We start from the raw sequence: 14313 nt of genomic DNA, 5'->3' as shown, positions 1-14313 counted from the left end.
TAATTAATTGCATTTGAACAATACCTTATTCGTAAGTTTTCTCTCTTATTGAACGCAATTTAAGTTGATTACAAATTGTACGTCGGGTTAGTTACCACGATGCTCCCAGTACGGAAAATACATTTTTTACCGATAAACTCATAACAAAGACATATATATGCACTACATATCTATTTTAGTCTTTCGATATATGTATTTCCTGTATTTAAATTATTTTCAATTGTCATTCACTCGTCATCGACTTTTGATACTTCTCTATCGGATTGCCATGAATTGAAATCGTATACTTTTACTACCCAAAGTTTGACCATTTGTGTACTTATATAATCCTTTCATCAATAAATATTAGTGTTTTTTCTGGCAATAATATGTTTCTGATAAATTTCAAGCATATTTTGCTCGTTTTTACAAAACTATTGTTTTTATTGTATTTTAATTTATATAACACCATTTGTTGTAAAACTATTTAATCAAATAACCCGATAATTACAATATTTATAATTATTTCTTAATTAAAACAATGTAGCAAAAGGGACGTGATGTTCTAGAAGCTTCTGTCAATATTGAGATCGGTGATTGACGAAAACAATTTACACTTTTCACTTTTTAATTGGTTACCACAACTTATTTCTTTTATATCAATTAAATCAAGTGGTGATTGCATAATTCAGTGATGACATTTTATGAAATAAATAATAGATTGTTTGTTGTCATTTTCATTAAAATTGGTCAGTAGCTTAGATCCGCCAACCAGAAACGCCACAATACTCATGTTGATGCTATTTCATGGCTGTTTTCAGAAAATTGAAGTAATTACTTTTAATTTTATGTACGATACTTACTATCTGAGTGAAATCTAAATATAGTTTACGGACATCATCTTGTATGTAGTGTAGTATTAGAGGGGTAAGTAAGAACTCTTGTGCACCCGTTTCGAAGTTTATTTGCAAAATTTATTAATTTATAAGTATAGATGAGGACACGCAAAATTACAACATTTATTGTGCTAAATTCTGAAAACGACACCAAACATAGTGATTTTCATCTAGGTCAGGTTGAAGAATACAATGTAACTGTTTCGACGAGTACATTAGCAGGTGGACATCACATGATGAATTGTAATATTTAACAAGAGGCCCCTGGGCCTTATAGGACACCTGAGCATTATTCAACAACTTCCCAGTGACTGAATTTGATCCATGTTTAAAGCCAGATGCTATAGCATTTACAATCTGGTCATCATACCTATACACTTAGCAGTTCTTTAGTTTGTTACTTTATACCCATAGGCAGGGTAGGGGAACAAAAAATGTATTTCAACTAATCAGTAATATTCAGCAATAATCAGTAGTGCCGCTACCACACATGAACCCTTGACTCTTAGGCCTAGATCCACACATTGCACTATTTTCGGAAAGGCATACTTGCTTTTCAAAAATATTTGATTAATACCAAGGAGCACATTTCAAACAATTCATTCCCCGTGGGGATCCGGGTTAGAATAGGTCCTCAGTACCCCTTGCTCGTCGTAAAAGGCGACTAAATGGGGCGGTCCCTCGAATGAGACCGAATAAACCGAGGCCCCGTGTCACAGCAGGTGTGGCACGATAAAGATCCCTCCCTGCTCAATGGCCCTGAGTGCCGAGCATAAGCCTAAATTTGCAGCCCTTCACCGGCTATGGTGACGTCTCCATATCAGTGAAATATTCTGGAGAGGGACGTTAAACACTATACAATCAATCAATCAATCAAACAATTCGTTCATTTTCAGTACATAAGTACAGCCTCCCCCCCCCCCCCCCCCACTATGGTACAACTGACCCTGGGGCCTTGAAATTTACAATTCTTGAAGATTAGGGATTGCTCATAACTATATAGGTAATTCATCTGCTTAAAACCTAGGAGCAAAGAAGAAAATATTCAAAGATTTAATGTTTTTTCACTAATCATGTCAGTTGTATAATCAATACAGCCCCGCCCTAACACCAGAATCCCTGACCCTGGGGCCATAAAATTCACAATTTTGGCAGAGGCACTCTTGTTCATCATAACTATGTACTTAGTTAGTTTATATAGTTATAGTTATAGTGTGTAACCTAGGAGCAGAAAAAAAGTTTATTTAATACCCAGGAGTAAAGAAGAAGATTTTCAAAGAATTCATGTATAATTCCTCTATATAATCAATAGAGCCCCACCCTGACACCAGAACCCCTGACCCTGGGGCCATAAAATTCACAATTTTGGTAGTCGCACTCTTGCTCATCATAACTATGTACTTAGTTAGTTTATATAAAACCTAGGAGCAGAGAAGAAGATTTTCAAAGAATTCATGTATTTTCACTACATAATCAATAGAGCCCCACCCTAACAACAGAACCCCTGACCCTGGGGCCATAAAATTCACAATTTTGGTAGAGGCACTCTTGCTCATCATAACTATATACTTAGTTAGTTTATCTAATACCCAGGAGTAAAGAAGAAGATTTTCAAAGAATTCATGTATTTCCTCTATATAATCAATAGAGCCCTGCCCTGACACCAGAACCCCTGACCCTGGGGCCATAAAATTCACAATTTTGGTAGAGGCACTCTTGCTCTTCATAACTATGTACTTAGTTAGTTTATTTGATACCCAGGAGCAGAGAAGAAGATTTTCAAAGAAATAATGCATTTTCACTATATACTTATTTAGCCCCGCCCTAGTACAAGAACCCCTGACCCCAGGGCCATGAATTTCACAATTTTGGTAAAGGACTCAATGCTGATTGCAATCATGCAAACAGTTTGACTGCTTGATGTCCAGGAGTAAAGAAGAAGATTTTGAAGAATGCATTAATTTTAGTGGTTTTGGCCCCACCCCCCAGGCCCCAGGGGGCAGGGATCATGAAATTCACAATTATTGTTCCCCTTCACCCATAGATGCTTTGTGCCAAATTTGGTTGAAATTGGTTCGGTGGTTGCAGAGAAGAAGCTGAAAATGTTCAAAAGTTTACGACCGATTGATGACGAACGACGTACGACGAACGACGTACGACGGACGACGACGGACAAAAACAGATAGCAATAGGTCACCTGAGTGACTCAGGTGACCTAAAAAGTCAATCGAAGTCGTAACAATGGAAGCGAGAAGTTTGTTAAATTAAGTGTCAGCGCACGTTTGTCGGCTCATCTCCTTTTAATATGACATTATTTTGTTCAATATACAACTACAGTTTTCGTAAGAACAGCAGACAAACATGCGCTGACTATGTATTCAGACGATGGAAAAATGCGTGACCCTGATTATCTATTGATATTCAACAAATCTTCAGACACCATGGCTCCGATATTTATTTAGTTTACCTCGAAAAGAGCATTTTAAATTCACATCCGTTCCATAAATACACAGTTAAGATATTGGCGGTTTATATGATGGAAAAAATTAACATTTTATGGAACATAAATTTGCGGCATTTTTTTCTGGCCAGTTAAGTCCACCCATTCTTTAGATCGTATGAAATATTCTTAAAACTATGAACCATTTAAGATTGTTTAAACGATGAATATTTAATTATTCTAAAGTCTAAAATTTATATCAATTTACATTACCCATTTTGCTAGGAAGCATGGCCTCAATCAAAGTTTTTTTTTTTTTATCATAGATAATCTGTTCTGGAAATTTACGAAATTAGATTACTAGTATAGCATTCTTGTCCCTGGACAATTTTTATGCTTGAATACATAGAAAATATTTGCTTGAGTTTTCACAAAGAGTATAAGAACATTCAAGAGCTTTGTATTTAAGATCAAAGACTCTAAAGACTCCGGTGAACAATTACTTGACCGGCAAAGTAGACAGCTTAGGGAACTTACTGCGCTGAATGGATCTCTTATGTTTAGAAACACTGATGTTACGTAAGTAGAAAATGTGAAAAATTAATAAAGATAATAGAAATGAAGTATAAAAATATGATCATTTTTAGCTCTACTGGTCAGAGACCAGAACAGCTTATGCGATAGTAATGCGTCCGGCGTCCGTCCGTCTGTCTAGCTGTCCGTCTGTCTGTAAACAATTTTTCAAAACGCTACTCCTCCTATAATTTTAATCTGATTTCAATATTACTTGGCACACAAGTAGACTACACTAAAATACATAGAATAGTGCATCGGTTTTTGATTTCGATGAACTTTGTTACCATGGTTACTAAAAATAGAATTTTCTGTGAAATTCCTTTAAAACACTACTCCTTCTACAGTTTTGGTCTGATTTCAATATAACTTGGCACACAAATAGACTACACTAAGATACATAGAATAGCGCATCCGTTTTTGATTTTGATGAACGGTGTTGCCATGGTAACTAAAAATTGAATTCTCTGTGAAATTCTTTAAAACGCTACTCCTCCTACAGTTTTGGTCTGATTTCAATATAACTTAACACACAAGTAGACTACACTAAGATACATAGAATAGTGCATCTGTTTTTGATTTCGAGGAACGGTGTTACCATGGTAACTAAAAATAGAATTTTCTGTGAAATTCATTTAAAACACTACTCCTTCTACAGTTTTAGTTTGATTTCAAAATAAGTTGGCACACAAGCAGACTACACAAAGATACATAAAATAGTGCAATGGTTTTTGATAAGTACAAACCAGTAGAGCTACAGTCTCAACAGAGACTTCTGGTTTATAACAAATTAATATTTGACAGGCACAAAACATAATTATAACTTAATTAACATATAAATACCTTGTTATATACCAAAGGGCAAAAAATCGAAATAAAGTGTAAAAAGAAATATATATATATATATATTGTTTTGGCTAGTTAAAAAGACATACATGTATTCAGATGAACACAGAACCTGAAACGTGCTAACTAATCCCGTGAAAAAAAATGTATGCTGTTCTGCTTCGTGCAGACCATAGCTGCAGCATTTCAAATAAATGATATAAATATTTCAATAAACCAAGCAGCTTTTCTTGTTAGCTTTAAAGCATTTTGTGCTAGGCATGAAGCATGCATTAAGCAAGTATTACATTGTAATTGTGAGAATATTGTTTGGATTTGAATGTTGACTTTTCAACGTTTTATACAACCAGTGTTGTACGTATGAGTACTTGGAAGTTGATATCATAAACTTTTGAGATATGCCAAACTTATCTATCAGCAAAACAACTATTTCATGCCGAAAAATTTATGTCAACTGCACTGTATCTTACAGCTTGTTTTGGGGGTTATAGTTGCATTTTTCACGTCTCTAAGACTTGAAATCTCGGAATGACTAGAAAATTTGATATTTTAGACGTGATCCCTCTTTCTCTAAGAAGGCTGCAATGGATGATGAGGTAATACTATAATATACATTATTGTAATTTCTCTATGTTGATTAGGCCTTGGTGTTATGATATATTCAATTGACAAGGTTATTGATAAGAACTGTTAGAATATCCAGCCAGTGTGTGCTGATCAAGTAAGGTGGAGATTTGGTGTCAATTCAAATAAGTTAAGAGAAATACCTGACTCATTGTATTGGTTGGTTTGAAAGAATCATTTTTGCTCCTGTTGTGTTTTTTTTAGTTAATTTGTAGTTTGTTTGTTTTTTGTTTTTTTTTTGTAATCAAAATATGAATGCAGATAATTTTCAAATACTTGTATAGTTTACTGAAAGGAAGCATGCATTCCTAATTATGGAGAAAAATTGGTTGTTTTGGGCAATTATGTTTCTTGAACAATCTTCATTGTATCAGTAACAATAGTACCTGGACTAGTATAGACTGTAAACAGTGTCTATAACTAGTGAAATCACACCCCATGTTGAAAGTGTTTGTGCTTTCAAATTACTTTAGGAAACAGACAATATATATTGAGCTCATAATACATGAAGCGCAAAATAAATTAAACTGCAAACTTGCAATCCCATGTAGTGTGATTATATCTTCTCTCTCTCTCTCTCTCTCTCTCTCTCTCTCTCTCTCTCTCTCTCTCTCTCTCTCTTACATACAAACTGCAAACAGAACAAGTATATACTGACAAAACGTCAGAAATACTCAAGCTGTAGAAAGTCAAATAGGAAGTATCATTATATCCTAAAATGGTTTTAAGATGAGGGCTATATATTGAGTTCAATCCTCTGTTGAATAAACTACATGACTGTATACATGAAACAACATTCATATATTGAATTTTATTAGAAAAAAAAAACATTATTAATCGTAATTACTTTTTAAGATGAATTTACGTGACACACTTTCAGGAATATTTTATAGAGCATAGTAACGTTTCTGTTTCTTAATGAAATATTTTATGTAGACATTTAGTATACATGTACTTCAAATTATATACGTTTTTGTATTTTTTGCAATTTCTCATTCAATACATACATCAATTAAGATAGCTTGCAAAAGCCTGTAGAAAAGTTTTTCAAAGTGAAAGGGGAGGGGGATGGGGTTCTTGGTCAAAAAATCCACGTGACTTGGGTTCATCCATCGTTGCAAACCACGGACAAAATGTACGATCCTCTCCTACTTCGGACCGTGGCTTGAGACGATGGGGTTCATCTTATCTGAGCGGCATGTCCAATGCATATTCGGTATGAACCAAAAGAAGTATATAATTTCCGGTACCAAAGCTTAATACGAGAATTTAACATTGATTTTGTGCTTTTATTTTACTGTCTCTCAAATTACACATCATTTGCAGGCCCGTCAAAAGCAATTTCACTTGGGGGGTACAGCCATACATTCCTAATTATGGCCAAAAATTGTAGAATTTGTTGACGATGGGGTAACCTGCGTCACCTTTCAGAGTCTGCAGTGGACTCGTCCAAGGATGCTTTGTCGGCGACTGTAAAAAGTTACCTGAGATTCATACGCAAAGGAAAGCGTGAAATCTCTGTTGAAACTGTTGCGGCTGCGACGCTTCACTCATTGTTCATTCGTCATAGAAAATAATCCGCTATTTAACACTTAATATCTTTGAATATACAACGTTTTTAAGAAAGCTTCATTTTTGTTTCTAGAAATATTTTTATCTCTCTCTCTCTCTCTCTCTCTCTCTCTCTCTCTCTCTCTCTCTTTTAATACTCAAGCCCCTCTAAACTTGAGAAAAATGGGGTTACATGGGGACATAGGGCAGAGTATATGGTTGGGATAAATGGAATATATATAGGGCAAAACCTCTCCAGAACATCTTATTGGTCATTTTGATAGCAAAGAAGTCTGATGTCTATGTGCATTATACCCTGCAAGACAAGTGTATACCACAGGGTTGTGTCTAAACAGAGCAGACCACAAGGTTGTGTCAAAACATGTAAAAGAGAGGGTTATTTTTAATTTATTGAACATTTTTGTCAATCAACAGCTAGGACCAAAGTGATTCAATTTAGCTCTTTTGCAATGGAAGTCTTCACATTTTTTTTATTTTTAATTTTTTTTTTCAGTGATTCAATTGAGCTTTTTTACAAGGGAAGTCTTCACATGTTTTTTTTTTTTTAATTTTCATTTTTTTTTTCAGTACGAGTCTTTGATGGCTGAGATAGGAAAGGATCAACTGAAGAGTCAGGTACAGCCTATCTTTAACATGTTTAAGCTTTTTTAAGATTTCTTTCTTAAAATAAAAATATATATATAATTCCTGCATGCTCCAAGGTACAAGTGAGCTTCTTTGTTAAAAAGTGTCCCCAAAAAGCTCTAAAAAGGAGCCTTTCCTTTCATGGATAATATTTTGTGATTTTAAGAGCATGAAACAATGCATTTGCATGACTGTTATTTTTCCTGGAGTTAATGAATGTGATGAGCAGTTCGCCTAAGTTTAGAGAATGTCATTTGGATAAGCTGCCGTGCTGAATAGCATATCCCTCATAATTTAACTTGTTTATTTTATAATTTCTAAATATGCAAAGAAATAGCAGAAATATAACTGAAAAATTAATATAAACATGATCATGATGGTATTTTAACATTTACTGTACTTTTTAAAGTGTGGAGCTGTATCTAATATGATTTTTTAGCTCTACTGGTCAGAGACCTGGCCTGGGGGCCATAAAACTTAGACGAGCTCACTTTTGATCTCAGTCTCACTTTTTCCAAAGGAATATATAGTGGAAAAGTGAGACTGAGATCAAAAGTAAGCTCGTCTAAGTTTTATGGCCCCCAGGCCAGAAGAGCTTATGCGATAGTAATGCGTCCGTCGTCTGTCCGTCTGTCTAGCTGTCCGTCTGTCTGTCTGTAAACAATTTTTCAAAATGCTATTCCTATTAGAGTTTTGGTCTGATTTCAATATAACTTGGCCCACAAGTACCGTATATACTCGCCTATAAGTCGGTCCGCCTATAAGTCGGTTGTATTTTTTGACGTTATTTTGAAGGGATTTGCTATTGGCCCGCTTATAAGTCGGTACAATTTTTTGCCAAAATCTGGTGACAATTTCAAGTAAATCCATTGATGTTTTAACCTGGTTTCAATTTATATTTTTCGAAATGACACTTATATCTAATCTTACATTATTCAAAAAAGACATTGCTTACTTAAGATACAAATAAAACTATTAAAATATGAAAATACTTGTACTTTCCAGACATTTTCTTTAAAAATTGTCGGAGATGCAAATGAGATACATCATACTACATTTTAGCCTCCAGAAAAATACCAATCTCTTTATGACTCGCGTATAAGTCGGACATAGAGTTTTAGACCAATATTTTACTCCCAAAATACCGACTTATAGGCGAGTATATACGGTAGACTACACTAAGATACATAATTTTTTGCATCGGTTTTTGTTTTCCATGAACAGTATTGCCATGGTTACTAAAAATTGAAATTTCTGTGAACATTCAAAATGCTACTCCTCTTATAATTTTGGTCCAATTTCAATATAACTTGGCACACAAGTAGACTACACTAAGATACATAATTCTGTGCATTGGGTTTTGATTTCGATGTACATGTATGGTTTTGCCATGGTTACTAAAAATAGAAATTTCTGTGAAATTCTTTCAAATGCTACTCCTCTTACAGTTTTGGTCGGATTTCAATATAACGTGGCACACAAGTAAACTACACTAAGATACATAATTCTGTGCACCGGTTTTTGATTTCGATGAAAGATGTTGCCATGGTTACTAAAAATAGAAATTTCCGTGAAATTTTATTTTAAATACTACTCGCCCACCATTTTTGTTCTGATTTCAATATAATGTGGCATCCAAGTAGACTACACTAAGATACATAATTCTGTGCATCGGTTTTTGATTTTGATGAACAGTGTTGCCATTGTTACTAAAAATAGAAATTTCTGTGAAATTCTTTCAAATGCTACTCCTCCTTTAGTTTTGGTCTGATTTTAATATAACACGGCAAACAAGTAAACTACACTAAGATACATAATTCTGTGCATCAGTTTTTATTTTGTTGAGTGTCAAGGATCATTTTTCTATTGATTCCTGTTTTGGAGTCTCAAGTCACAACTGCTACTTTTCTCTTCCTTTTTTTTAAGTATAAACCAGTAGAGCTACAGTCTCAACAGAGACTTCTGGTTTCTTTTTTAAATTCGAAAAAGAACTGTTGCCTAATGAAATTATCTTTTAATTATTAATTTATTGATCTTATTTGAAAACAGAAGTTACAATTTCCAATTTCAATTTTAAATGTTGTTTACACACATATCAAGAAAACTCTATCCATTCAGACTGTTGTTAATGTTAATTAGAAATGTTAATGTTAACAGCTCATTCTTTGACATCAGATCATCAGTGAAAAGATTTGATATACTCAGGTTTACAATTGTCATGATCACTAAATTAAGTTAATATTCATAATAATAATGAGGACTATTTACATGGTAAACAATTAAACCTAAGGGCAGGCTAAAGTTGAGACATACAAAGTTATAAAATTGTTTCACTTCTTTATTAAGGAGTAGTTTTTAACATAAGCAAACAATAATAAATGAAACTAAAAATTTCAGTTTAGAGAACCACCTCCAATACCATCTCGAGATCGACCACCTTCTTGTGCACTTACTGGGGCTCCACCACCCCGTGCTCCAGCACGACTGGCACGCGGGGGTGAGGAAAGACCAGCACCACGAGCACTGGCGAGAGAAAGCGGGGGTGAGGAAAGAGGAGGAGGAGGAGAAGATGGAGGGGACCTTATGATGTTCTCAGCAAAAGCCATGCCCCCGAGGAAAGCCAGATATCAGCAGCATGATAAGCCTTCTACAGGGGAAGATCTACTGATGATGGAGGTCTCTCCACAGCGAGGCAGTCTTCAGCTAGTAAGTTCTGCAGAAGTAGTTAATATTTTTTACCATTTTTTTATTATTATTATTTCCATTTATTAATCATTTATTCTCCACAATAATTTCATCCTATTTTGTTACATGGGATGTGTTATGCACGACATTTATGTCTGTCCATCTATCTGTTTGTTAGCTATTTCATGCCTGGTTCATATGGTCCACATTAAAGTAGGTCACTGTGACCTTTATTTAAGATGATATAATAACCAAAAAATATGACAAAATTATGTCCAGCTCTTAAAAGGATAACTATTAGACCTAGAATTATCAAACTTAACAATTAATGATTCTTATTTACTAGTACATGTAGAAGGTATTGCACCTTACCTATAGGTCATCACATAAATCTTTGATTAACATGATTAAAATGAAATTTTTACATAACACTGTATTGCAGTCACCAGGTACTTTATCAGAAATATTATTTCAAGAAAATAAATGTTTTCTCAAAATATTTTGTACAGCAATCTGACTAATGTACTGTTTCTTTTGAAAAATTAAGAATAGGGTATTGTTACAGTACTCTTATTGATGCTCACTTTCATTGAGATTTGATCATCAGAAGTAAAAAAAAAAACTTTGAATATGGTGGATCATCATTTAAAGTATTGTTAAAGAACAACAGATTTAGACAAAATTACTATAAGATATTTTTTTTTCAAAATATTCCACAGGAGTAGGATGGGCATAACATATTACATGTAATATGAGTAACATGAGTAAATCATCTTCAAATGTTTTAAAAAAAACATTATTTGATGAATATAATATTCACAAAGCACAGATTCAAGTTTGATCAAGATAAAAAAAAACATCAACAAAAGATTTTTGCTGTGATATGACTATGAATAAATAAAATAAAAATTTCAGGAAAAATCTCAATCACCACCACCACCACCACCACCAGCGAGGGGGGGTATAGTGAAGAGCAGAGGAGGTGGGGGAGTAGGTTGGGGAGGGGGAGGAGATCGACAGTCTCTATTGCAGTCCATAACTACAGGACAGTCATTAAAGAAAATCCCACCTCGGCCTGAAAAGCCCACTGTAGAAGGTCGCCAGGATCTTTTGTCTTCAGCGTCCTTCAGCGTAGAGCTTGTATTCAGACTGTAAGTATTTCAGTAAAAGATTACCATCTTTTTTACTCCATTATTTAAATTTTAAAAATAAATTAATATTTTAAGTGAACAAACATGGAAGAGAGTATTTTTGACTTATTGAATGATGTCTTTGTCCAAGAAGAGATCAAACAAGAAACTTAATTAAAGAAATTTTCATCAAATCACATACACTTATTCAGTCTTTCATGATAAATAACTAGTGAGCCAGGTTAGAACATGATATGTCCTATGGTCATTATTATACCCCCGCTCCGAAGGAGAGGGGGGTATACTGTTTTACCCTTGTGTGTCTGTCTGTCTGTCCGTCCGTCTGTCTGTCTGTCTGTGTGTCCGTCCGAAACAAATTTTCGTCGCAGTTTTCTCAGCAACTACTCCTCGTAGATGCTTGAAATTTTAACACAATCTTCTCTAAGGCATGCCATATGGTGGGATACATTTTCGTTCAAATCCCATGTCAACTTCCTGTTTGTCTGTGCGTCTGTCCATTTCATACATAACAAATTTTTGTCGCAGTTTTCTCAGCAACTACTCATCATAGATGCTTGAAATTTTAACACAACCTTCTCTGAGGAATGTCATATGGTGGGATACATTTTCGTTCAAATCCGATGTCAACTTCCTGTTTGTCTGTGTGTCTGTCCATTTCATACATAACAAATTTTTGTCGCAGTTTTCTCAGCAACTACTCATCATAGATGCTTGAAATTTTAACACAACCTTCTCTGAGGAATGTCATATGGTGGGATGCATTTTTGCTCAAATGCGATGTCAACTTCCTGTTTGTCTGTGCGTCTGTCCATTTCATACATAACAAATTTTTGTCGCAGTTTTCTCAGCAACTACTCATCATAGATGCTTGAAATTTTAACACAACCTTCTCTGAGGAATGTCATATGGTGGGATACATTTTCGTTCAAATCCCATGTCAACTTCCTGTTTGTCTGTGCGTCTGTCCATTTCATACATAACAAATTTTTGTCGCAGTTTTCTCAGCAACTACTCATCATAGATGCTTGAAATTTTAACACAATCTTCTCTGAGGCATGCCATATGGTGGGATATATTTTCGCTAATCTCGGATATCAATATCCTGTTTGCCTGTGCGTCTGTCTGTTTCATACATTACAAATCTTTGTCGCAGTTTTCTCATTAGCTATTTATAGCGGATGCTTGAAATTTTATTACACTCTTTGTTGAGGCATGCCATATGGTGGGATTTATTTTGATATGAATCTGATGTCAACTTCATATTTTTCTGTGCATCTGCCTGTAATTGAACTTGTGTATTTTAACATGATAGTGCTTATTTACATCAGAGCGGGGGTATTACTAGTGAGCATTGGCTCACAGATTTCTTGTTCTACTTGAAAGGTTTTCTTAATTTCTTAATGGAAAACTTATTTTATTTGTCCAGCAATAGTTCTATTTGTCCATTTCAACTGATACTTAAGTTTTAGGACAACTGAACAACATTTATTAGTGATTAATATATTCCTTCATGTTTAATGAAATAAGAATGTTCAGTCAGTAAAAACAAGATTTTTTTTTCTATTTACAATTTTTTATCTATAAATAAAATCAATAAAAGCAATATTTACAACATATTTTTTTACAAAATTATCTACAATAAATTTCACTTAAAGTCTTTATATATCCATATCAATTCCTGTGTACCACGCGACCGCGTCCTGACTCTCCCCGTTTCACGACGGACTCCCGCCAACTGGCTCCCAGTGGGTTTCCGGTCCAGGTAACGCTGGTACCACGTGTCCACACAAAATAGCCCTTATAGATAGAATATGGCTGGAATATCTCTGGAATATCTCTGGAACCTTTAAATTAAATAATATTTTAAGTCGCAAGTTACGTATACTAAAAATAACATGTCAACATTGACTACAGTTGCACTTATGGCACACCATACAAAACAGTAGCGGTAATTCTAACCGAACACTATTATAATAAGAAAAACGTTAAGAATACACAACATCTTAACAAAAGTGGTTTTAACTATTAAACCCACAACACCGACTTTATAAGCCGCAAAACAAAATAGCCTACGTGCGTACATAACTTAGTACATTGCACAAAAATAGAACTATACACGCATGAGTAACTCTACCCAGCAAAACCTGTATACGTAAACAGTGACAAAAACATTACTTAACTCAAATTTGTACATAGCTTTCCGTCTTAAATGTAGTACTCAAAAATTATATAATAAAAAACAAACTTACCCCTTATGGAGAAATGGTTACCGTTGATAACTTACTTAGCTACACATCTTGTGGTACCTCAAGCATGGCATGTAAAAAATCTATCAAAACGTGGACCCCGGCTACTTGGTCAGCTATGCAGCGATTTAAATACCCTCTATACAATAGGTCGTAACTGACCAATGCCTGCAAAACTTAACTTTAGGTTCAATAAAGGTAACAATAAGAAGAGGTCCAGTAAAGGGTAAATAAAATAAAAACCATAACCGTTATGTAAATAAAATTATAATTAAATTTTGATTGTGACAGAAATGTCATCAAAATGTGTATATTATAAATTTTTAATGTAACGTAAAGCGGATACATACATTTTTTATGCAAGTTATAGTGATGTAGGCAGCACAGGCTAAACAATATAGATTAATTTTTTATCCAATCAAATGAGGCATAAAAACTGAAAAAAACTGTAAGAAATGTGTGAATAAGGAAGATTAATCATGAAAAAGACAGGCAGTGGTGAAGACGTTCCCTCTTCTTTATTTAACAGGAGGAGGACGACAAATCGTTGAGTGACTCGGATGAGGAAGCGTTTGAAGAGGAAGCAAACAAGCGCAGAGAGAGAGGAGAAGTTATAGCACTATGTTCAATGAACATGAAGAAGGTACTTTTTACAGTGACTGTCTGTCTCTAGGTTA

At 34.5% G+C, this 14313-nt stretch overlaps 1 protein-coding gene across 1 annotated transcript in view; it reads left to right on the top strand.

Annotated features, from left to right (window-relative positions):
* Positions 1-14313, top strand: part of LOC134256004 (histone-lysine N-methyltransferase 2B-like) — a 45246-nt gene that overhangs the window by 29974 nt on the left and 959 nt on the right. The window contains exons 15-20 of the mRNA XM_062738600.1: positions 3785-3894; positions 5288-5330; positions 7498-7545; positions 9952-10260; positions 11155-11390; positions 14166-14279. Of these exons, the coding sequence (XP_062594584.1) occupies positions 3785-3894; positions 5288-5330; positions 7498-7545; positions 9952-10260; positions 11155-11390; positions 14166-14187 (768 nt within the window). The 3' untranslated portion in view covers positions 14188-14279. The remainder of the gene's footprint in view (positions 1-3784; positions 3895-5287; positions 5331-7497; positions 7546-9951; positions 10261-11154; positions 11391-14165; positions 14280-14313) is intronic.

Source organism: Saccostrea cucullata, unplaced genomic scaffold (genome assembly GCF_032062105.1).
Source record: "Saccostrea cucullata isolate Sc308-1 unplaced genomic scaffold, CSIRO_AGI_Scuc_v1 ctg4502, whole genome shotgun sequence".
NCBI lineage: Eukaryota > Metazoa > Mollusca > Bivalvia > Ostreida > Ostreidae > Saccostrea > Saccostrea cuccullata.
Note: the sequence above shows the minus strand (reverse complement) of the source record. Positions and strands in the feature narration are given on the sequence as shown.